Genomic DNA, 23,190 nt, shown 5'->3' with positions numbered 1-23,190 from the left:
ACCCTAGTCCAGTTCTTCGCATGCTCCTCTTGCAATCGCAAACTTCCCTCAGGTCAGCCTACTCCCATCTGCCTGGACTGCAGCAATCCCGTTCAGCATGACCCCGTCCAGGAACCACCTATTGCGCCACGGGAAAGCGAACCACCCATTCCTGGCTGGGCCTCATCTCTTTCACAATCTGTGGCCGACCTCACCAGGGTCTCAGTCCCTAGTGGCCGTTCTTGACAAGTTGCCCCTGGACACTTTTGCAGGGTCCAGCAGGTCACAAGACGCTTCATCTGAGCCAGCTAGCAGAAGCCGCAAAAGGCCCAGGCAGGATCTCCGGCCGGAATCCTCTCCTGGCCCATCATCTGCACCTAGTCCTTCACAGCAGTCGCCCTCCCGTGCCTCCTCACCCGAGTCAGGTGAAGCGTTCTCGGATATGTCTTCTGAAGGGATTGTAGAGCTGGAATCTGGCTAGGACGCGGACATGAAAGTTACAGTACAGAACCTCATCGCGGCAATTAACCACACCTTCAAAATCTCTGACTCCCCTGCGAAATCTTCAGATCAGGAGGTTTCGTTCAGACGGGAGGAAACACCCTCCAGGGTATTTCCTTTTCATTCCGAGTTTGGAAAGATTTTTACAAGAGAAAGGGAAGATCCGACCAGACGCTTTCAAAGAGGAAAGCGTCTCGGCGTACTGTACCCGTTTGCTAAAGAGCTCATGGATAACTGGTCTGCCTCTCCCTCGGTGGACCCGCCCGTGTCCAGACTGTCTAATAGCACGGTTCTCCCGCTTTCAGGTGTGGCGTCTTTAAAGGATTCTAATGATAGAATTATAGAATCCCTGGCGAAGTCTGCCTTCGAAGCGGCTTCGACGGCGGTATGCCCAATCTTTGCTTCATCTTGGGCAGCAAAGGCCATAGCTACTTGGGCAGAGGATCTTCGTCAGGGCATCCTAGAGAAAGCACAACCAGATCGATTGGCCGATCCCGCCAATCAGATTTCCCATGCGGGGGATTATCTGCTTTCTGCTTCTTTGGATGCCGCATCCTGCACAGTTCAGGCGTCAAGCAACGTCGTGGCAATCCGACGTACAATTTGGCTCAAAGCTTGGCAGGCGGACTTGTCATCTAAAAAGTCTCTTACTAATCTGCCTTTTCAGGGAGTACGCCTCTTTGGATCCCAATTGGACCAGATTATTAAGGACGCCACCGGAGGCACGAGTTCCCTCCTCCCTCAGTCCAAGCCTCGCAGACCTCCACTAAGGCGTCAGTTTCGACCCTTTCGGGCTTTCCGCCTTTTCAATACGGCGGAGACATCCTCCAACCAACAAAGGCCGCAGGCACGCCAAGATAGGAAGAAAGTTTCATTCAGACCCACTCCCTCCTGGCGATCCCACTCTTCACAGGGCAGACCATCCAGATCCAGATCTGGACGGTCCACTTCAGCATGACTATCCTCTGACTCCCAAGGGTCCCTTCCAATTGGGAGGTCGACTCTTGTTCTTCAAGGACGTCTGGCTGGCCTCAGTAGAGGACACCTCGGTCAGGGAGGTCGTATCGTCAGGATACAAGATAGAGTTCGTCTCTCTTCCACGGGATCGTGTTTTCAAATCCCGTCCTCCAAAAGATCCAGCCTTGATCCCGGGGTTCTTTACGGCCATCGCCTCTCTCCTCAGTTCCGGGGTGATTGTGCCCGTTCCCGAATCGGAGCGGTTCACAGGGTTTTATTCAAACCTATTCGTGGTGCCGAAAAAAGACGGGACGGTTCGACCCATCTTGGATCTCAAGCGGCTCAACAAGAGAGTCCGTCTTCGCCGCTTCTGGATGGAGTCGGTTCGTTCGGTAATCGCTTCCATGGAGGAGCAGGAATTCATGTGTTCAATAGACATCCAAGATGCCTATCTACATGTTTCCATATTCTCCGGACATCAGAAGTTCCTGCGTTTTGCGGTTCGCCAGGAACATTACCAGTTCGTTGCGCTGCCCTTCGGTCTCGCCACCGCTCCCAGAGTCTTCACGAAGATCATGGCTGCATTGATGGCCTTGTTGAGGATCAGAGGTCTCGTTCTTTTTCCGTACCTCGACGATATTCTGATCAAAGCTCCCTCTTTTCACCAGGCGCGCCTAAGTTTGAAGATCGTCCAAGACACTCTTTCCAATTTCGGGTGGATCGTCAACAGGAAAAAGTCCTGTCTGGTTCCTTCTCAACGCCTTGTGTTTCTGGGCCTACTGTTCGACACTCGTCGGTCAAGGGTCTTTCTCCCACGAGAGAAGATTCTCTCCCTGCAGCAGGATGTACGATCGCTGCAGACCACACGATATCCGTCCCTCCGAACAACCATGAGGGTCCTGGGAAAGATGGTGGCGGCGATAGAGGCAGTTCCCTTTGCCCAATTTCATGCCAGACCTCTCCAACACGCCATTCTGTCAAGGAGGAACAGGTCTGCTCTGTCCCTGGATCACCCTGTTCGTCTTTCATGCCGGATCAAGCGGTCTCTCAACTGGTGGTTGACGTCATCTCTCATCCTCTTGGGGCGGTCTTTTCTTCCCATTCACTGGCAGATTGTAACAACGGATGCCAGCCTCCTCAGATGGGGGGCAGTGTTCCGCAATCACACTGTTCAGGGTCGTTGGTCGACTCAGGAATCAGCCCTGCCGATCAACGTCCCAGAGATACAAGCAATTTATCTGGCTCTCGTCCACTGGGAGAGGCTCCTCAGGGGCCTGCCTATCCGCATTCAGACAGACAATGCCACAGCGGTGGCATATGTCAACCGCCAAGGAGGAACACGGAGTGCCTCAGCCCTGGCAGAAGTGTCCAAGATCCTTCAGTGGGCAGAGATTTCGGTACCGACAATCTCCGCGGTACACATTCCCGACGTGGACAACTGGGCCGCCGATTTTCTCAGCCGCGAGGGTCTCGCGGCAGGAGAGTGGTCCCTACATCCGGAGGTGTTTCTTCAGCTTTGCCGTCGTTGGGGGACCCCGGATGTAGATCTGCTAGCCTCTCACCTCAACAGGAAAGTCCCACAGTTTGTATCCAGGGCTCGAGATCCTCTCGCAGTGGGCGCCGACGCTCTGGCCATTCCTTGGTCGCAGTTCGAGCTCCCCTACCTGTTCCCTCCCCTGCCCCTATTTCCCAAGCTGTTGAAGAAGATCAAAGCAGAAGGAATTCCAGTCATTCTCATCGCCCCGAATTGGCCCAGAAGGTCTTGGTTCGCGGACATTGTCAACCCTCTCGCGGACGCCCATTGGAAGCTTCCAGACAGGGCAGATCTGCTGTCTCAAGGCCCGTTTTGCCACCCCAATTCTCGGCCGCTCAATTTAACGGCGTGGCTGTTGAGACCGAGGTTTTGAAACGAGCAGGATTCTCCGGTCGAGTAATTCATACCATGATCCGAGCCAGGAAGCCATCGTCTTCCAAGATTTACTACCGTACTTGGGAGGCCTATTTCACTTGGTGTGAGGCCAATAACATCGCGCCCATGTGCTTTTCGCTCCCTTCCGTTCTGGCGTTTCTTCAGGCAGGGCTGGATGCGGGGCTTGCTCTCAGTTCCTTGAAGGGTCAAGTTTCGGCGCTGTCCATTTTATTTCAGAAGACGTTGGCCTCCCGCCCTCAGGTCAAAACCTTTCTTCAGGGCGTGGCTCACACGGCTCCTCCGTACCAAGCGCCCGTGGATCCATGGGATCTTAATTTGGTTCTTGAGGTTCTGCAAGGTTCTCCTTTTGAACCTCTCAGGGATGTTTCCCTTTCTCTCTTTTCTTGGAAGGTAGCTTTCCGGGTGGCCATCACTTCCATCCGGCGCGTGTCGGAATTAGTGGCTCTTTCTTGCCGCTCTCCTTTCTTGGTACTTCACCAGGACAAGGTAGTTCTACGGCCTCCGCCCTCTTTTCTTCCGAAGGTGGTGTCCTCCTTTCACCTCAATGAGGATATTGTTCTGCCGTCCTTCTGTCCAAGTCCTACTCACCCTCGGGAGCGGTCCCTGAACAAGCTGGATCTGGTCAGGGCGATGAGTATCTGTCTAGGACGACTTCCTTGCGGAAGACAGACTCTCTTTTCATCATTCCAGATGGGGCGCAGAAAGGTCACCCGGCCTCCAAGGCTACTATTGCTCGCTGGATCAGATCGGCAATTTTGGAGGCCTACCGGGTTAAGCATCGAGTGGCCCCTCCGGGGATCAGAGCGCACTCTACCCGGGCAGTTGGTGCTTCCTGGGCGGTACGACACAGAGCCTCCACGCTGCAGCTTTGCAAAGCTGCAACCTGGTCATCGGTTCACACGTTTGTGAAATTCTACAAGGTCCACACCTACGCTTCGGTGGATGCCAGCCTAGGTAGGAGGATTCTGCAGGCAGCGGTGGTGAGTCCACTGGCCTGATGGAAGTTTGTTTCCCACCCCAGGGACTGCTTTGGGACGTCCCATGGTCTCTGTGTCCCCCAATAAGGCGAACGAGAAAACAGGATTTTTGGGTTGCTTACCGTAAAATCTGTTTCTCGGAGCCTTTATTGGGGGACACAGCACCCTCCCATGTTCTACAACTCCTGTTCTTACTTTGGTTGATTGGTTACAGTTGAGTTGTTTGTTCTGTTCTCAATCTGTTCTGTTACTTCTCCTACTGCTTTCTCACTAACTGAGGAAATTCCCTGCCGGTCGGTGGGGTGTACACTGCGGAGGAGGAGCTAACCTTTTTTTGCATAGTGTCAGCCTCCTAGTGGCAGCAGCATACACCCATGGTCTCTGTGTCCCCCAATGAAGGCTCCAAGAAACAGATTTTACGGTAAGCAACCCAAAAATCCTGTTTTTTTTTCGACAAAAATGATCTTTTTACCCCCAATTGTTATTTTCCCAAGAGCAACAGGACCCCAATAGTTATTGTGCAATTCGTCTTGAGTACAATACGTGGGGGTAAACCACTATTTGGGCGCATGGCAGAGCTCGGAAGGGAAGCAGCGCCATTTGACCTTTTTGGCTGGAATTGAGATCGGACGCCATGTCGCGTTTGGAAAGCCCCTGATGTGCCAAAACAGTGGAAACCCCCCCATTTCTAACTCTAACCCTAGCCCTAATGGGAAAATGGAAATATTTTTATTTTTTATTTTATTATTTTTCCCTAACTAAGGGGGTGATAACGGGGGGTTTGATTTACTATTTATGGCGGTTTTTATGTTTGGCGACTGTCGCATGCTAAAAGATGCTTTTTATTGTAAAAATAGTTTTTGCATCACCACATATTGAGAGCTATAATTTTTCCATATTTTGACCCACAGAGTCATGTGAGATCTTATTTTTTGCGAGACGAGTTGACGTTTTTATTGGTACCATTTTCGGGCTTGTGACATTTTTTGATCGCTTTTTATTCCGATTTGTGGGACGCAGAATGAACAAAAACCAGCGTTTCATGAATTTCTTTTGGGGGGTGCGTTTACACTGTTCTGCGTGCGGTAAAATTGATAAAGCAGTTTTATTCTTCGTGTCAGTACGGTTACAGTGATACCTCATTTATGTCTTTTTTTATGTTTTGGCGCTTTTATGCACTGAAAACAATTTTATATAAAAAATAATTATTCTGTGAGCTATAACTTTTTTATTTTTTCGCTGATGACGCTGTATGGTGGCTCGTTTTTTGCGGGACAAGATGACGTTTTCAGCGGTACCATGGTTATTTATATCCGTCTTTTTGATCGCGCGTTATTTCACTTTTTGTTCGGCAGTATGATGATAAAGCATTATTTTTTGCTTCGTTTTTTATTTTTTAAGAGGTTCAATAAAGGGGTTAATTAGTGGGACAGTTTTATAGGGCGGATCGTTACGGATGCAGCGATACCAAATATGTGTACTTTTATTTATTTATTTTTTTAAAAAAATGAATTTATTAGGGAATATATATATATATTTTTTAAATTTATTTAGCGATTTTTTTTTTTTTTTTTTTTTTTTATAAATTATTTTTACACTTTTTTTTAAAACTTTATTACATTGTCCCAGGGAGGACATAACTGTCATGTGACAGATCGCAGATCTATCACATCACAGATCGCTGTGAAAGATCAGCGATCTGTCACAGGCAGTGCTGCAGGCTTCCTCATGCTGGCGCTTTGCAGCCATGAGGAAGCCGCCTCCCTGCAGGCCCCCGAAGGTCCCCGCCACCAATTTGGATTCGGGGACCTGCAGGGAAGGAGACCCCCGCAGCAGTGCTGCACATCGCGCTGCTGTGGGGGTCTCAGGGAAGCACGGAGGGAGCCTCCTTGCCGATGCTTCCCTAAACCCCCGGTACACTGCGATCGTGTTTGATCGCAGTGTGCCAGGAGTTAACGTGTCGGGGGCGGTCCGTGACCGCCCCTGACACATAGTGTCGGGTGTCAGCTGTGATAATCAGCTGACACCCGGCCACGATCAGCTGCATTCCCCCCGTGAGCGCAGCTGATCGTGCTAGACGTACTATTCCGTCCTTGGGACTTAGGTCCCAGGTCACATGGACGGAATAGTACGTCTAATGTAGGAAAGGTGTTAATATCGGCTTTTTCTGGAGTTTTTCCTGTAATGTGGGAAAGCCTAAGGCCAGAAATAAACCCCATAAATCACTGTACATGGAGACTTTGGGATCAGATCATTTCTGTCCGCGCTGATTGTGGAAACTAAAAATCTTCTCTAAAAGCCTCAAACTTCTGTGTGTGACTCAGAGCTAAGATCTAACGTGATAGAAGATTCCAGTGCGGGGAAGACGGGAAACCTTCATATAGACGGCCGGCGGGGATGGAGGCAGTGACCGACTCTGGCCACATCTGTCTCTAGAGCCGCAGTAGAAGATGAAGATGTCGTCCTCATCATGAAGGAGTTATTTCTCATGTCGCGTGTAATGAATCTCTCCTGCAGTATTGCTGATGCCGATTCCAGTGTCGGTAATGAGACGAGAATTAGCGTTATGGAAGATGAGTCTATGAGGAACGTGTTCAGCTGCCGACTCCGAGGAGGAAACTGCTTGTTGTCTGTGGCCTAAATATATAGGTTTTATTAGTAGATGTCAGGGAAGAAAACTAAACCCTGTAAAATAATAAATCTCCTCATATGTTTCCCTTATTATCTCCAGTAATTGTATTATTACACAGGATTCTTATGGTGTTACATCGGATCATCTTCTCATTCAGGTCTCTACAATATTGGATCCTCTCAGTGAAGATCTTCTACAAAAGAGAGTTTTCCTGATTTACCCATAAAGGATGGATATGGACAGAGACAAGATGATGGAGAGGATGTTACACCTCACCCTAGAGATCCTCTTCCGTCTCACTGGAGAGGTGAGAGATTCTGATGACGTCACATTACATCATTCTTATCTATGGGAATAACAGATGGACAGAACTGGAGAGGTGAGGACTCTGGGAATGTCTGTAGTGAGATTTATTAATGTGTCTCTCCATAACCAGGATTACACAGTGGTGAGGAAGACCTCTAGTGATCGCTGTCAGGACCCTGTGTCTGAGGGATGGGGACGACCACTGAGCCCAATCACGGGGCCTCCATCTCACCCCCTGACCCATGAGGACATCAATGACCAGAAGATCCTAGAACTCCTCTACAAGATGATTGAGCTGCTGACTGGAGAGGTGACACTGCTGGGAATGCTGGGACATTACACAGTAACACTATGAAGGGATCGGGGGGATGACGGTATCATTGTATGTGTCAGGTTCCTATAAGGTGTCAGGATGTCGCTGTCTATTTCTCCTTGGAGGAGTGGGAGTATTTAGAAGGACACAGAGATCTGTACAAGAATGTCATAATGGAGGTTCGCCAGCCCCTCACATCTCCAGGTAATAGACAGGACTAAATACACATGGCCTATAATTATCTGTATGTAGAGAATGAATTCAGTCCCTGTATGTGTTTCCTCCAGATCTATCCAGTAAGAGGACAACACCAGAGAGATGTCCCCGTCCTCTTTTTCCACAGGACTGTAAGCAAGAAGATCCCAGTGCTCCTCAGGAACATCAGGTAGATGGAGAGAAGGTGTCAGGAGATCTCCCCTATGATGTGTAGACGGCTGTGAAGGTCTTGTGCTCAGTCTTGTTTTATCCACCAGTATTATATGTTTTATACTTGTGTAATGAGAACGGTGGAGATGGCAGGATTAGAGCTGATCATAGATGGGACTTCTCCATCTGTTGGTGACTTTTACAATATTTGTTTCAGGGTGAAGATCTGACCCATATTAATACTACAGAGACCTATGTGAGAGATGATGAGTGGTGTAAAGAGGAAATTCCCACATATGACTACCCAGGTGAGTAGTAACCACTGAATGCAGAGAAGTCACAGATTCCTCTCAGTCACCGGCTGTGGCTGCTTTATCGGTGGTGTAGTCCGGCCGTATTACCATGATCACCATTTTGCCTCTAGACCACAAAATTCTCCGCCATCCAAAACTGTTCAAATGAAATAAACTGGGAAACTGAAACCTGCGTATCTCAGAAAGGAAACCAATTTCTGTCAGTGTCCAAGGATAATTATCTGTCACCACTTGTGCAGGGCCCAACTAGAGGGACGGCCCTTCTGGACTTAATTTTAAGCAACAGGCCAGATAGAATAACAGAAGTACGAGTCGATGGATGTGATGAACAGCGGTAGTTATCCCACCGCTGCCACCAATATGTGACGAACAGCCCACCGTTGGGCAGAGATGCAGGAACTGGTCTTTGATCATCAGGTCCCTGCGCCATGGTTGCCAAATAAAAGATAGAAAAGAAAAACAAAGAAACGGGAGGGGATACTTGCAAGTACACACTAATGTCTCAGGACTAGTAACCACTGAGTCTGTTCTCCAAAACCTATGATGCAGGATTCCCGCAGGAACCGTGTAGGTTTTTAGTGAGAGGAATGATTGCTCAAACCAAATCACTAATGCTCTAGGATTATCCCACCGCTCTGCCACCAATATGTGATGAACAGCGGTAGTTATCCCACCGCTGCCACCAATATGTGACAAACAGCCCACCGCTGCTCGTCCGATACGGCGACTGACGGGGGTCCCGCTGCCACCAAAACGCGACGGACAGCGGACCCTGTGTCACCACTATGTCACAGTCCCACCACTGACACGGGTGTATCAGCGGACGGAGGGTCGAGACACACTGCCGGCACACGGCTATCACAGGCACAGTGGGGGCTTATCTTAGTTATCCCACCACTGGCACCATGTGACCAAAAATATCCAGCAAGCTAATCTCTCTCTACAATTTGCCGCAGGGGAGTATTTTGGGTGTACATCCCACTTCCTCAGTTCCACTTCGGAACTCGCAGCTCTCCGGCGCCCCCCTTACCCTCAGGTCAGTCAGGGAACTGCACCTAGGATAATTGGTTGCCGGACGGGCTGCCTGTTGTGAACCGGCAATTAGGCTTCTGCAGTAAGGGAATTATCAATGCTGTGGCAGCAGCCCCTCATTCAGCAATATAAGACCCTTCTGTACTGCCAGCAAGCCGCAATAGCCATACACAACGTGCTGCCACCAGACACAGTTACTTAATTCACAGTGTTAAATTAAGAGGGTCCGTGGCAAACCCCTTGAATTAGTAGCGATTATCTATCAAAGGCGTATAGTTCGATTCTTAGAGCATGGAGGCAGACTAAATATCAAATCATTTATTTTCCGAAAGAGGACAGTGATTACAGATAAGTTGCTATAAAGTTGAGACATTAATTATGTACAGTTACAAATATAAAATAAAAGATGGATGAACATAGAAAGTACACTCACGGTTGTTCATGGCTCTTTAGGCAAAACCATGCGGCGGAGAAAGAAGGCGGAGCCACACATCTCCACTCATCTGGAGTTCTTGTCAGCACGAGGATTGGAGCCCTCCTCTGCTGGTTTTGCCAAGGGAATGCCTTATAGACTCTGCGATGTGACATCACGGAGAGGTGCATTCTGGGTTAATCCCACCTCTCTCATCCAAGTTATAATTTGGCTACAAAACTTAGATTAGCTATAACTTTATGGGAGAAGCTGGTATGGACTCATCAGTGGTATCATGTTTCCCAGCATAATGAGCCCATCAAGAAAACATCAAACATCTATGCGATATGACCGTCCATTTGGGAGCAAATCATATCTCAGGGTCTGGACATGTTAGAACTGCGGAAGTGACACTGTAGCGGAGCTGGGACCGCTCAGATTACCAAAAGATGATTTTCATATCTCTACTTTGTACGGTTTTCGCAGGGCAGGCTCTTAAAGGTTTACTTCTAACCTTGATTTCAGACAAAGACCCTTTTCCCGAACTTTTTTTTTTTCTTTCAGTTGAGGCTGAGAGAAGCCAAATGGTGTGACAGGAAGTGTCCTGGTTTATAGCACTTGGGGGGAAGGGAAACTACTACAGTGTACCATGTAACTCAGAAGGGGAAGAGAGGGGGCTGCAGCCCCACTGCCAGGCTGGCAGTTTTCAATGTCATAGAATGCCGGATTTTTCTGGAAAGTTCCAACCGAAAACATCATATCTTGTAGACATTGTACATCACAATGGGCACCTAGGGAACAGTGAGCACAATATAATACAATTCCACTTGTCCTTCAGTAAGGTGCCCTGGAAGGGGGTTACAAAAACGCTGGATTTCAGGAAAGCAAAGTTTGATGAGCTTAGATAGGACCTTCGCCGAATTGATTGGGACAATGTCCTCAAAAATAGGAGCACAGAAAATAAATGGGAAATATTTAAATCAGTTTTACACACCCACTGCGAGCTAGCCATACCGTACAGAAATAAAAGGGCTAGGAACAGGAGAACACCAATGTGGCTAAATAAGGATGTAAAAAGGGCAATAAATAACAAGAACAAGGCATTTAGGAAGCTAAAACAAGAAGGCCATGAAGAAGCATTAAAAAGTTATAGAGAAAAAAATAAAATGTGTAAAAAACAAATACATTTAGCAAAAGTGGAAACTGAGAGACTCATTGCTAAGGAAAGTAAAACAAACCCCAAACTATTCTTTAATTATATAGACAGTAAAATGATTAAAATTGATGGTGTCGGCCCTTTAAAGAACAATGAGGGTGAAATCATAGAGAGCGGTATGGGAAAAGCAAATGTTTTAAATACTTTTTTCTCAACAGTGTTCACACAGGAAAAGGATTTGCCAGAGGAAATGCAGAGTGATCATGTAAACTCCCCATTAAGTATTACCTGCCTAACCCAGGAAGAAGTGCAGAACCGCCTTAGTAAGATTAAAATTGTCAAATCACCAGGCCCTGATGGCATTCACCCTCGGGGATTAAGGGAGCTAAGTAATGTGATAGACAGGCCTCTATTCCTTATATTTAAAGACTCTATAGAAACAGGGTCTGTTCCTTTTGATTGGCGGCAAGCAAATGTGGTACCAATATTCAAAAAGGGGTGTAAAAGGGAACCTGAAAACTATAGGCCGGTAAGCTTAACATCTGTTGTGGGTAAAATTTTTGAAGGGTTTCTAAGGGATACCATTATGGAATATCTCAATGTTAATAAATGTTTAACTCCATATCAACATGGATTTATGAAGGATCGCTCCTGTCAGACTAACCTGATCAGCTTCTATGAGGATGTAAGCTCTCAAATGGACCAAGCAGAATCATTGGATGTCATTTATCTTGACTTCTCTAAAGCATTTGACACTGTCCCACATAAAAGATTGGTAAGTAAGATGAGAAATCTTGGGCTAGGGGAAAATGTGTGTAGATGGGTAGGTTGCTGGCTTAGTGATAGAAAACAAAGAGTGGTTATTAATGGGGCACACTCAGATTGGGCCAGGGTCACTAGTGGGGTACCACAGGGGTCTGTATTGGGCCCCCTACTATTTAATATATTTATTAATGATCTAGTGGATGGCTTACACAGTAAAATATCAGTATTTGCAGATGATGCAAAACTATGTAAGGTAGTTAACACAAAGGAGGACAGTTTGCAACTACAGACAGATTTGAGTAAATTGGAGAATCGGGCTGAAAAATGGCAAATGAGGTTTAACACAGATAAGTGTAAGGTTATGCACATGGGAAGGAGAAACAGATGCTACAATTACTTACTAAATGGGAAACTGCTGGGGAAATCAGACATGGAAAAAATAGGGTCATGGGATGCATTAGAAGAGGTCTGGGGGGGGCGTGGCCTGAGCGGCATGTGAGGAAGACGTGTGCCCGCTGAGCTCCCGCATATACCTGCTTAATTCAGCCGTTCTGTCCCCACAGCACGGCTAGTATAACCCCTGGAGGCTGCACCGGAGATGGTAGACACCGCGGGGCACCGGAGATCGCTGCTTCACCCCAGGATATGGGGAAAAGAGGTCAGAGAAGGGTGGCAGGAGAGGCCGGAGCGGGGAGCCAAGATGGCGCCGCTGCCGCAGCGCGTGCCTTAGAGGAGGCCGCAGAAGACAGCGCAGCTAGGAACAGGGCAGTGGCGGCCAGGCTGCAGCGCTTTGCCCGCACGGCCGAGGCAGAGCAGGAGTCTCTCCAGGATTCTGATATGGACCAGGAGACTGTGGCAGAGGACATGAGCCCGGGAATGGGGGAGGAGGAGGAGGCTACCCATGCCAGAGTGCAGGGGGGGAAGGGAGCTGAGCCTAGCTGGAGTGATCTGGTGGAAAGAAATAAACAGCACCTCACAGCCTTGCAACTACAAGTTCCAGACGAGCCCACCAACAAAGATGTAATTCTGGCAGTGGTGCACTGTGGGACTGTGATCTCACATGTCCTGACACAACTGGGCTTTCTGCAGGAGTCCATGCAGACTGTGCGACATGAACTGCACAGTGTTAGAGACAGAACAAGCCAGCTGGAAAAACGTATGGGTGCTGTGGAGAATTCGGCCTCTGACTCAGGACAGCATTGTACAGAGCTCAAGAAGGACATGGCAGCTGTCTGGGCTAAAACTGACAACCTTGAAAATAGATCCAGAAGGAATAATGTTCGTATTGTGGGCATGCCAGAGCGCTGTGAGGGAAAGAATCCTACTGCCTTCATTGAAACATGGCTTAAGGAAAAAGTAGGTGAGGACAATCTAACACACCTATATGCAGTGGAAAGAGCACACAGAGTCCCGACTCGGGCCCCCCCCGGTCATCCACCAAGACCTGTGCTGGCTAAAATCCTCCATTATAGAGATAGAGACGTTATCCTTAGATACTCAAGAGAACACCCTGACCTTACAATAGAAGGATCCAGAGTCTCCTTTTACCCGGACTTTTCGCCGGAAGTTCAGAAGATGAGAGCGAAGTTCACAGACATCAAGAAGCGTCTGAGAGCCTGTGGCGTCAAGTACTCCATGTTTTTCCCGGCTAAACTGCGTGTTGAGGCCTGGAATAAAACCCACTTTTTTCTGGACCCCAGGGAAGCCGTGGACTGGTTGGACCTTAACGAGTGACAGTTGAGGAAGGAGGGGAAGGAGCAGGAATGTGGCTGATGGTATCTTGGCTCGCTCAGTTATTATGGAGCCTTGCGGTTGAAGTCTGCGGTCCTGAGGCAATGGACTGCCTAAGAAGTTATATTTTTGTTTATTCTTATATTACTCTGTTATATGCTGTTTTTTAAGAATTTGTGGTCCTTATGGGGCCTTGGTCTGAATACGGATAAGGAAAAATGCAAAGTACTGTGGGGTTATATCCTGTCAAATGCGGGTAGTGAAAAGGAACTGAAGCGCCTGCTGAATGGGGTGGAAGGGTTCGACAGCACCCTTACTTGTTGCACCCTTGGTTCAGCCCAAGGAATTGTTGGAGGGTGTTCTTTGGGGGGAGGGGGGAGGGATTAGGTTCAAAATGTCCTTTGGCATACTTGTACATTTCAATATTGGCTATGGTACGGCCGGGGGGGAGATGGTAGGCAATATGCTATGGTACGATAATGGCTGACTTTAAGATACTTAGTTGGAATATCAGGGGGTTAAAGTCGCCGGTAAAACGACAGGCCATATTCTCCTTCATAACGGACCAGAAGCCGGTGGTTGTTTGTTTGCAGGAGACGCATCTCACACAGGAGACGCTGGGAATCCTGGATAAGAGATGGGTACAGGCGGGCTTTCACTCTACTCATTCCCAATACTCTAGGGGGGTTAGTATATTGATTCACTCCAGGACTCAATTTAAGTGTCACCGGGTGGTGGTGGACACAGAGGGGCAATTTGTTCTTCTATCTTGTACAATCTTTTCTACCTCACTGGTGTTGATATCTATATATTTATACCTCCGCCATATAGCAGTAGAGTTATCTATGAAGTTCTTGCCATTCTGAGAGATTTTCCGGGGGTTCCGCATATGGTGGTGGGAGATTTTAATAATATTCTGGATTCACACTGGGACAGGGGTAGCCATGAACCTTTGAGGCTGGGAGGTAATCTTACGCCATTTGGGGTGCTCGTGCGGGAGATAGCTTTGACCGACTTGTGGAGATCCCGTAACCCTGGTGTCCGTCAATTCTTGTGCTTCTCCTCTACTCACTCCTCCCTGTCTCGCATCGATCTGGCCCTGGGTGATGATCTTATGCTGGGAAAAACTTTAGAGGTTAAATATCTGGCGCGAACGGTATCTGATCATTCGCCTGTTTCAGTCATGCTTGGGGGTCGGGAACAGGAGGAGTGATAGACCTCTCTGGCGCCTCAACCCGTTTTGGCTACAGCTAATCGATAAGAATAACGGCTTTATCCCTGAGTTGCAGGAATATCTTAGTTTTAATAGAGGCTCGACTTCTAGTGGGATCGTCTGGGAGGCCTTAAAGGCGTACTTAAGGGGAATGTACATACGAGAGATTTCTAAAATAAAGACCGCCTCCAGGGCAAAATCACAACTTGTATTCAAGGAACTGGAAGATGCGGAAAGGGCCCTTGCAACACAGAGCACACCTGCCACTCAGAAGCGGTTGGGGGAGGCGCAGTCAAAGGTGACCAAACAGACATTAGAGGCGGCGGCGCAAAAACGGCTGTTTCAGTCTACTCAATATTTTGAGAGTGCGGAAAGTGTGGGGCATTTGCTTTCTGTCGTGACATCGGCACAGAGAGGGTCTGCGACTATAGCGGGTCTTCAGGATGTGAATGGGCGACTACTCACTGACGCACCGGGGATTTTAAAAATTCTGGAGACTTTTTATGCTGACTTATATTCCTCACATGCTAGAGCCCCGACAGAGGATGTTGTTGCCTTTTTGGAGGCTGCCAATCTCCCAAGGCTGACTCCTGAGGACAGACACTTTCTAGATAGACCTCTAAGTCTGGACGAGTTGGAGGAGGCTCTGGGAACCATGTCCAATGGTAAGGCACCTGGGGTAGATGGGTTGCCAGCTGAGGTGTACAAACGGTATAGAACGGTGTTGCTCCCTGCTCTATTGACAGTGTTTAATGATAGTTTGGAACGGGGTGTTCTCCCACCGTCTATGCGAGAAGCTGTCATTGCCGTGCTGTTGAAGAAGGATAAGGATCCAACTCTGCCCGCGTCGTATAGGCCCATCTCCCTCTTGACGCTAGACATTAAACTTTTAGCGAAGGTCCTGGCCATTCGACTCTCAAAAGTAGTAGCTGTGTTGATACACCCCGATCAGACGGGGTTTATGCCCAACAAATCGACGGCTATGAATATTAGGAGATTATACCTGAATATGCAGGTGAGGGCTGATAATGCCGGGAAGAGGGTGGTTCTGTCCCTAGACGCCGCTAAGGCATTTGATAGTGTGGAGTGGGACTATTTATGGGCGACGCTTCACTGTATGGGCTTTGGCCCGGGCTTTATTGGCTGGGTCAAGCTCTTGTACTCGGAGCCGAGTGCACGGCTGAGGGCTAATGGTCAGTTGTCTGACCCTTTTTCACTTCATAGAGGAACAAGGCAGGGATGCCCTTTATCCCCGCTGCTGTTTGCTCTCGCGGTGGAGCCATTGGCCTCGAGGATAAGATCGGATGCTGGCATAGAGGGATTCCGGTATGGGGAGCATGAGGAGAAGGTAGCATTATATGCGGATGACCTGTTGTTATTTTTAGCGGACGCGGACAGATCATTACAAAACACGATGACACTTCTTGGGGCGTTTGGGGAGGTCTCGGGTCTGGTTATTAACTGGGAGAAGTCTGCGCTCCTCCCACTGGACTCATGCTCCTGAAGTGTGGTAGGTGTGCCGGTTGCAACGTCCCTCCAATATTTGGGCATAAGAATATCCAATAAGCTGACAGACTATGAGAGCCTAAATCTTGTTCCGCTGTTGGACAGGATCAAACAGAAGGTTAAGGCCTGGGCAAAGTTACACCTCTCTGTTGTGGGAAGAGTGAATCTGTTGAAGATGGTAGTTATGCCGCAACTATTATATGTCCTTCATAACTCCCCTGTCTGGCTTCCCCAGAACAGGTTTCATAAAATTAATATGATTTTTAGAGAGCTCATCTGGCTGAAACAAGGCGCGAGAATTAAACTTGAACACTTGCAAAAACCTAAAGAAGAGGGGGACTTGCGTTGCCCAACCCATGGCTTTATTTTCTGTCTTCCCAATGCCAGCATGTAGCGGGAGGAATGGAGGGCGAGTTGGTGGATCTGGTGGGAGGTCAGAAGATCCTTCAATTTCTAGTGGGGCGGGGATCACTGGTGTCGAGTCTGGAGTCGGGTAGATTTCGATCCCTTGCACTCAGGTTCCCTACGGTGCTTCTAATGGTTAGGGTATGGGATAAGCTGAGGCAGCTGAGAGGAATACGCGGTCTTACAAAGTACTCCCCCATATGGGACAATCAGCATTTGCCATGCATGAAAACGCTCAGAGGCTTTGCTCACTGGAGGCGGATTGGCATATGGTGGGTGTCGCAGCTGGTGGAGGGAGGGGTCTTTAAAACTTTTGAGCAATTGGGACGGGAATTTCCCCTCCAACGCTCTATGTTTTATCAATATTTGCAGCTGCGTCACGCATATATGGTGCAGAGCAAAAAAGTTGACCTAACCGTACACCGTGACGTCATTGTCCATAGGCTTGGTATGCAGGGGTCCACCAGGGGACTGATTTCGATGGTGTATGGTGGCTTACTTGGACAGGTCCTGTCAAGGCATCCTATTGGTGCACTGACAAAGTGGGAACAACAGCTGGGTACGATATCAGCGGAACAGTGGGACTCGATTCTAGAGATGATTCCCAGATTATCTCTTAATGAGCCTGGCCGCCTGTCTCAGCTATATATCCTCTATAGGACATACAGGTCTCCCGAATGGTTGTTCAGTAGAGGGTTATGGTTGGATTCGAGGTGCCCCAGGTGCACGATGGATAATGCGGACATTTTACATACGATGTGGACATGCTCTTGCCTGCAAATATTCTGGATCGTGGTCCTTAGCCTTATACACTTGGTCACGGGACAGGATATTCCCAGGGACCCCACGGTTTGTGTTTTGGGCTATGTTGATGAGGTGGGAGGGGATCAATACCTTAAAATTGCTGTGGCCAGAATGCTATTTGTGGCCCGAAAGCTGATAGCTTATCACTGGATTTCTGCCAAAATCCCCTCAAGAAAAGAATACATTAATAGGTTGAACCAAATATTATATAGGGAAAAATTTGTGTACCTCAGGAGGGGTGTGCCGCATATTTTTGGGAAAATTTGAGAGGGATGGTTGAAGGTTCCCGGCCTGGCTGCCTCAAATCTCCTAGATTAATGGGTGGGCCCTGGAGGTGGTCTCCTGTCGGTTGCTAATCGTCATCTCTCCTATGATATTGTTGTATGATGGAATTGGGTTTATTCGCTATGCACCAGTATATATGCCATCGGACAAAGGGAGGGGGGTGTTATGGGGGAAGGGAATGTTTGACAACATGTTGTAAGTTGTACATGCCTGTCATTTCTAAAACTTTTAATAAAAACTATCTGATTAAAAAAAAAAAAGAAGAGGTCTGGGGACACGAGATGAAAACGTAATTCTCCCTCTGTACAAATCACTCGTCAGACCACACTTGGAGTATTGTGTGCAATTTTGGATGCCGGTGCTCAAGAAAGACATTACTGAACTTGAAAGGGTTCAAAGGCGGGCTACTAAAATGATAAATGGAGTTGGTTCATTACAATACCCAGAAAGGTTATCAAAATTAGGTCTGTTTGGATCGCCCCCTGTTGTTGGCAGGGCAGGGCCGTAGGGTACTCGGTACCGGGCCCGTTGATCTCAATGGGAGTTGTCACGGCAGCTGTGACCCGGTCCATGGCCCTGGGCGTCCATTGTAAAAGGAAGATTGCAAGTGCGTTCGGATAATGTTTAAAGTTTATGAGTGGATGATTCGTGACGCCACCTGTGGTGCTCAGCAATGGAGATGTTAAGCCGACGCTGCAGACAGATCCTCTGGGACAGATGGTGTGGTGCAGCAATGATGTTGTGGCCCTCCAGAGGTAGGGCTGTAGTCCCAGGGCACAGTAGATGAAGAGATAGGGAAGAGACGTAGATGGTGCTGTGTTAAGCACAGAGATGTAGCAGTGCTGAGTGTGTTGGCGCAGGAATAAGCGGAGGACACCAGAGCATGTAGTTCCAAAGCTTTACTCACAGTCTGTTGTGCGTACAGGTGCCCGCATCCGTGCCGTTTCCTCCAGGTCAGGAGCTCAGCCAACTTCCAGGCAAGATGAAGCACTCCGTTCCAACACTCCGCCAACATATGCCTTTCCTGAACGTCTCCCTTCTAGCACCTATTTGAAGTACTCACAGTACTGAGTTACACTGGAGTTCCTCCTTTTAGATGTTCTTTGAACTCAACTTGTACGGCAGACAGCTGTAGCCTGCTTCGGGGACTCCTTGCTACTAAGTCCCAGCTCACTCAAGTTGCTGTTGTGCCCCCAAGTCTTGTGTGGGAATAAAGTGGTGACAACTTCTATTCCTCCGGTGTCTGCTGCAGGACCATTAGTATTCATACAACCTCGGGGACCTTACCCCGGCCTTGCGCTTAGAACTTGAGGAAGGGCTCTGCTCTAACCCTAGTCCTTAGTTCTCTTCTCCTTACGCTCCATACAAAACAATCTTTCTTATGGAGAATTAGGCTTTCTGAATATCTCTTTCCTGTGCCAGCAGACCCAGGTCACTGAGGTCTGCTGCAGCACTTCCTTCAATCCATGCCACTCAGGGGATCTCCTCTCACCAACTGCTCCTGAATCCTATCTTCCCCGCTCTTTGGTGCAGACTAAACTCCACCCACCTCCCAGCACTCTTCGTGTTCCAAGCAGGGAGCCACCAAAGGTGCTTTGCTACACTACTATGTTGTGTGGGATGCAGGTGTTGGAGTGTGGTCAGGTGTCTCCACCTTACCTGGATGGTGGGGTACCACACCTCAGGAGGAGGTGCAGTACCTCTGTGGCGACTGAACCCTCAGGGGCGCCACATATTTACTCTAGAAAAGAGAAGACTTAGGCGAGACCTAATACATATGTACAAGTATATCAGAGGGCAATACAGAGATCTCTCCAATGAACTGTTTGTACCAAGGACTGTGACAAGAGCAAGGGGGCATTCTGTTCGTTTGGAGGAAAGACAATTTCTGCACCAGCACAGAAGAGGGTTCTTCACGGTAAGAGCAGTGAGGCTCTGGAATTCTCTTCCTGAGGAAGTGGTGATGGCCAACTCACTGAATGAATGTAAGAAAGGAATGGATGCTTTTCTTGTGAGTAACAGTATAGAAGGTTACGAATAACAGAATATTATAGGTAGATGGTTGACCCAGCTTAGGGGAAGGAATTTTTTTCCCTATGGAGAAAATTGGCTTCTACTCTGTGGGGTTTTTGCCTTCCCCAGGATCAACAATGCAGAACAGCTGCACTAAAAATAGGCTGAACTAGATGGACATAAGGTCTTCCTTCAGCCTTCAAAACTATGTTACTAGCTTACTTTGGGCATTGAAAGCCCTTTTCTATTGAACTTACAACGTGGAGGTTCCACTTGGTATTAGAAGATGCTGACCGTTACCTGCCCAGATCTGTAACTATAAAGCCAAATGACAGCGTACGTGGAATGTGCTGAGAATATAGAAAATCACTTGAAGAAAGGTATTATGCTGGGCCTGTAAGAGAAAGCAGAGGGTAATGATGCTGTTGGCTTCCTAGAATCCTGAGATCTTATCGGATGAATCTTCTTCTCCCTCTGTTTCTCCATTGACAGATGATGGACCTGAGTGGGGACATGTTTTTTGTGAGATGAGAATTGGTATTATTTTCGCCTACATAACATTGATTGGTTTCTTTATATTCGATATTTGGGAGGCAGAATGAACAAACAGTTGAACACCGCACACTACTGGTTCATCCAACAAGGTTTTCTATTAGACTGTGAACTGTCATTGTCTTGGTAAATAATTAAAGATTTTTACATAGCTTGCCATTTTTATGGACAGTTTAAGTAGAAATGTTCAAAAATATAAAACTCAAGGCTGGGAAATAATTATAATTTTGCGCTGGTTGCAGATATGCTCTAAGCGTCTTGTCTCTATAATATGATCAAGTAATATTAACAATATAAGCAAGAGGGGTTAAATTACCTTCTTCCCACATTGTAGGGTGTCGATCGTATAGAGGTGCTGCAATACTCAAATTCTTGAGTGGAAAATATCCATAGACGAGATATGGCACACGATCTAGAAAAGCGGTGCCTTGAAAAATGTCTATACAGTTATGGCCAAAAGTATTGACACCCCTGCAATTCTGTCAGATAATACTCAGTTTCTTCCTGAAAATGATTGCAAATGCAAATTCTTTGGTATTATTATCTTCATTTAATTTGTCTTAAATGAAAAAACTCAAAAAGAATTGTCCTAAAGCCAAATTGGATATAATTCCACACCAAGCATAAAAAAGAGGGTGGACAAAAGTATTGGCACTGTTCGAAAAATCATGTGATGCTTCTCTAATTTGTGTAATTAACAGCACCTGTAACTTACCTGTGGCACCTAACAGGTGTTGGCAATAACTAAATCACACTTGCAGCCAGGTGACATGGATTAAAGTTGACTCAACCTCTGTCCTGTGACCTTGTGTGTACCACATTGAGCATGGAGAAAAGAAAGAAGACCAAAGAACTGTCTGAGGACTTGAGAAACCAAATTGTGAGGAAGCATGAGCAATCTCAAGGCTACAAGTCCATCTCCAAAGACCTGAATGTTCCTGTGTCTACCATGAGCAGTGTCATCAAGAAGTTTAAAGCCCATGGCACTGTGGCTAACCTCCCTAGATGTGGACGGAAAAGAAAAATTGACAAGAGATTTCAAAGCAAGATTGTGCGGATGTTGGATAAAGAACCTCAACTAACATCCAAACAAGTTCAAGCTGCCCTGCAGTCCGAGGGTACAACAGTGTCAACCTGTACTATCCGTTGGCGTCTGAATGAAAAGGGACTGTATGGTAGGAGACCCAGGAAGACCCCACTTCTTACCCCGAGACATAAAAAAGCCAGGCTGGAGTTTGCCAAAACTTACCTGAAAAAGCCTAAAACGTTTTGGAATAATGTTCTTTGGTCAGATAAGACAAAAGTAGAGCTTTTTGGGCAAAGGCATCAACATAGAGTTTACAGGAGAAAAAAAGAGGCATTCAAAGAAAAGAACACGGTCCCTACAGTCAAACATGGCGAAGGTTCCCTGATGTTTTGGGGTTGCTATGCTGCCTCTGGCACTGGACTGCTTGACCGTGTGCATGGCATATGAAGTCTGAAGACTACCAACAAATTTTGCAGCATAATGTAGGGCCCAGTGTGAGAAAGCTGGGTCTCACTCAGAGGTCATCGGTCTTCCAGCAGGACAATGACGCAAAACACACTTCAAAAAGCACTAGAAAATGGTTTGAGAAAAAGCACTGGAGACTTCTAAGGTGGCCAGCAATGAGTCCAGACCTGAATCCCATAGAACACCTGTGGAGAGATCTCAAAATGGCAGTTTGGAGAAGGCACCCTTCAAATATCAGGGACCTGGAGCAGTTTGCTAAAGAAGAATGGTCTAAAATTCCAGCAGAGCATTGTAAGAAACTCATTGATGGTTACCGGAAGCGGTTGGTCGCAGAAATTTGGCTGCAGGTTGTGCAACCAAGTATTAGGCTGAGGGTGCCAATACTTTTGTCTGGCCCATTTTTGGAGTTTTGTGTGAAATGATCAATCTTTTGCTTTTTGCTTCATTCTCTTTTGTGTTTTTTTCATTTAAGACAAATTAAATGAAGATAATAATACCAAAGAATTTGTGTTTGCAATAATTTTCAGGAAGAAACTGAGTATTATCTGACAGAATTGCAGGGGTGTCAATACTTTTGGCCATAACTGTATGTATGAGTATGACTGCAGCACTATCCTAGCAATATATCGTAGCAATAGAACCAATATTCCGTTTGTGGATCATCATATTTCTTGATGTTACGCAGGTGCTCATTAATTCTCACGTTCATGGGTCTCTTTCTTCTGCCCACATAAAATTTGTTTCAAGGACATCTAATAGAATACAGGCCCCCTTTGATGAGCATGTAATGAAATCTTTAATTTGGTAACATTCATCCCCTTTCTTTATCTCCGTTTTTTTCTTCAATTCTAAAGTTTTACCGACGGAGATAAAGAAAGGGGATAAATGTTACCAAATTAAAGATTTCTTTACATCAAGAAAAAATATGATGATCACCCTCTCTGAAAACATTTTGCTAAAGTACATGAAGGCTCCAAAAGTGGAATAGATGTAATAGGGATCCAAGTAATTAAACAACACTGGTGAAATGGAGATTTTATTAAAAAAATGTCACAAGCAGAGAGTAGGTGGATCTTCGAGTTAGATACATTAAAACCCAGGGGATTAAATAATTAAATTGAGTTATTTGCATTTGAATAAATCATCACTGCTATATAAACACTCCTCCATGATATTAGGACCACCCCTGATGAAGGAAAGCGGTAATGTTTACCAAACGCGTAGGAAATGATCCTAAACGCACATCGTTGTGGAAGAGTGTGCATCACATGATTGCAAAAGAGTCACGTGACTGAAGACGTCACGCAGGTCCTGCAGGTCCTGTGGCTGAACACACGCGTGCATACGCGCCTTCTACAGCACCACAGGACGCCAATCCCCAGCGTCTGTCACCGGCCGGGACAGCGCTGCAACTATACTGACATTTGGCTCACAGCACCGGCTTTTTTTTCCCTTTAGCCTGTGCATCAGTTTATCTAGGATATTCATGATTTAAGGACTCGAGCGCTGCAGCATCGGTATATGGACAGCATCTAAACTGTGGCATTAA

The 23,190-nt window shown here is 47.1% G+C and overlaps 1 protein-coding gene across 1 annotated transcript; it reads left to right on the top strand.

Moving 5' to 3' along the window:
• The first annotated feature begins 469 nt into the window (after positions 1–469).
• LOC141076213 (uncharacterized) lies at positions 470–22,629 on the top strand. The gene is made up of 6 exons (XM_073563569.1): positions 470–481; positions 7,413–7,592; positions 7,676–7,799; positions 7,883–7,980; positions 8,179–8,269; positions 22,496–22,629. The coding sequence occupies exons 1-6, from the start codon at positions 470–472 to the stop codon at positions 22,627–22,629; spliced, it is 639 nt and encodes a 212-aa protein (XP_073419670.1).
• Positions 22,630–23,190: the final 561 nt, after the last annotated feature.

This window comes from Dendrobates tinctorius, unplaced genomic scaffold, assembly GCF_039654945.1.
Source record: "Dendrobates tinctorius isolate UK_male_01 unplaced genomic scaffold, ASM3965494v1 ptg000395l, whole genome shotgun sequence".
Classification (NCBI taxonomy): Eukaryota; Metazoa; Chordata; class Amphibia; order Anura; family Dendrobatidae; genus Dendrobates; species Dendrobates tinctorius.
Note: the sequence above shows the minus strand (reverse complement) of the source record. Positions and strands in the feature narration are given on the sequence as shown.

Bases quoted from the DNA above. Each gene is read 5' to 3' on its own strand.
- LOC141076213 (XM_073563569.1), top strand. The intron at 7,593-7,675 runs GTGACACTGCTG...TGTATGTGTCAG, and splicing joins TTGAGCTGCTGACTGGAGAG to GTTCCTATAAGGTGTCAGGA. The intron at 7,800-7,882 runs GTAATAGACAGG...TGTTTCCTCCAG, and splicing joins CCAGCCCCTCACATCTCCAG to ATCTATCCAGTAAGAGGACA.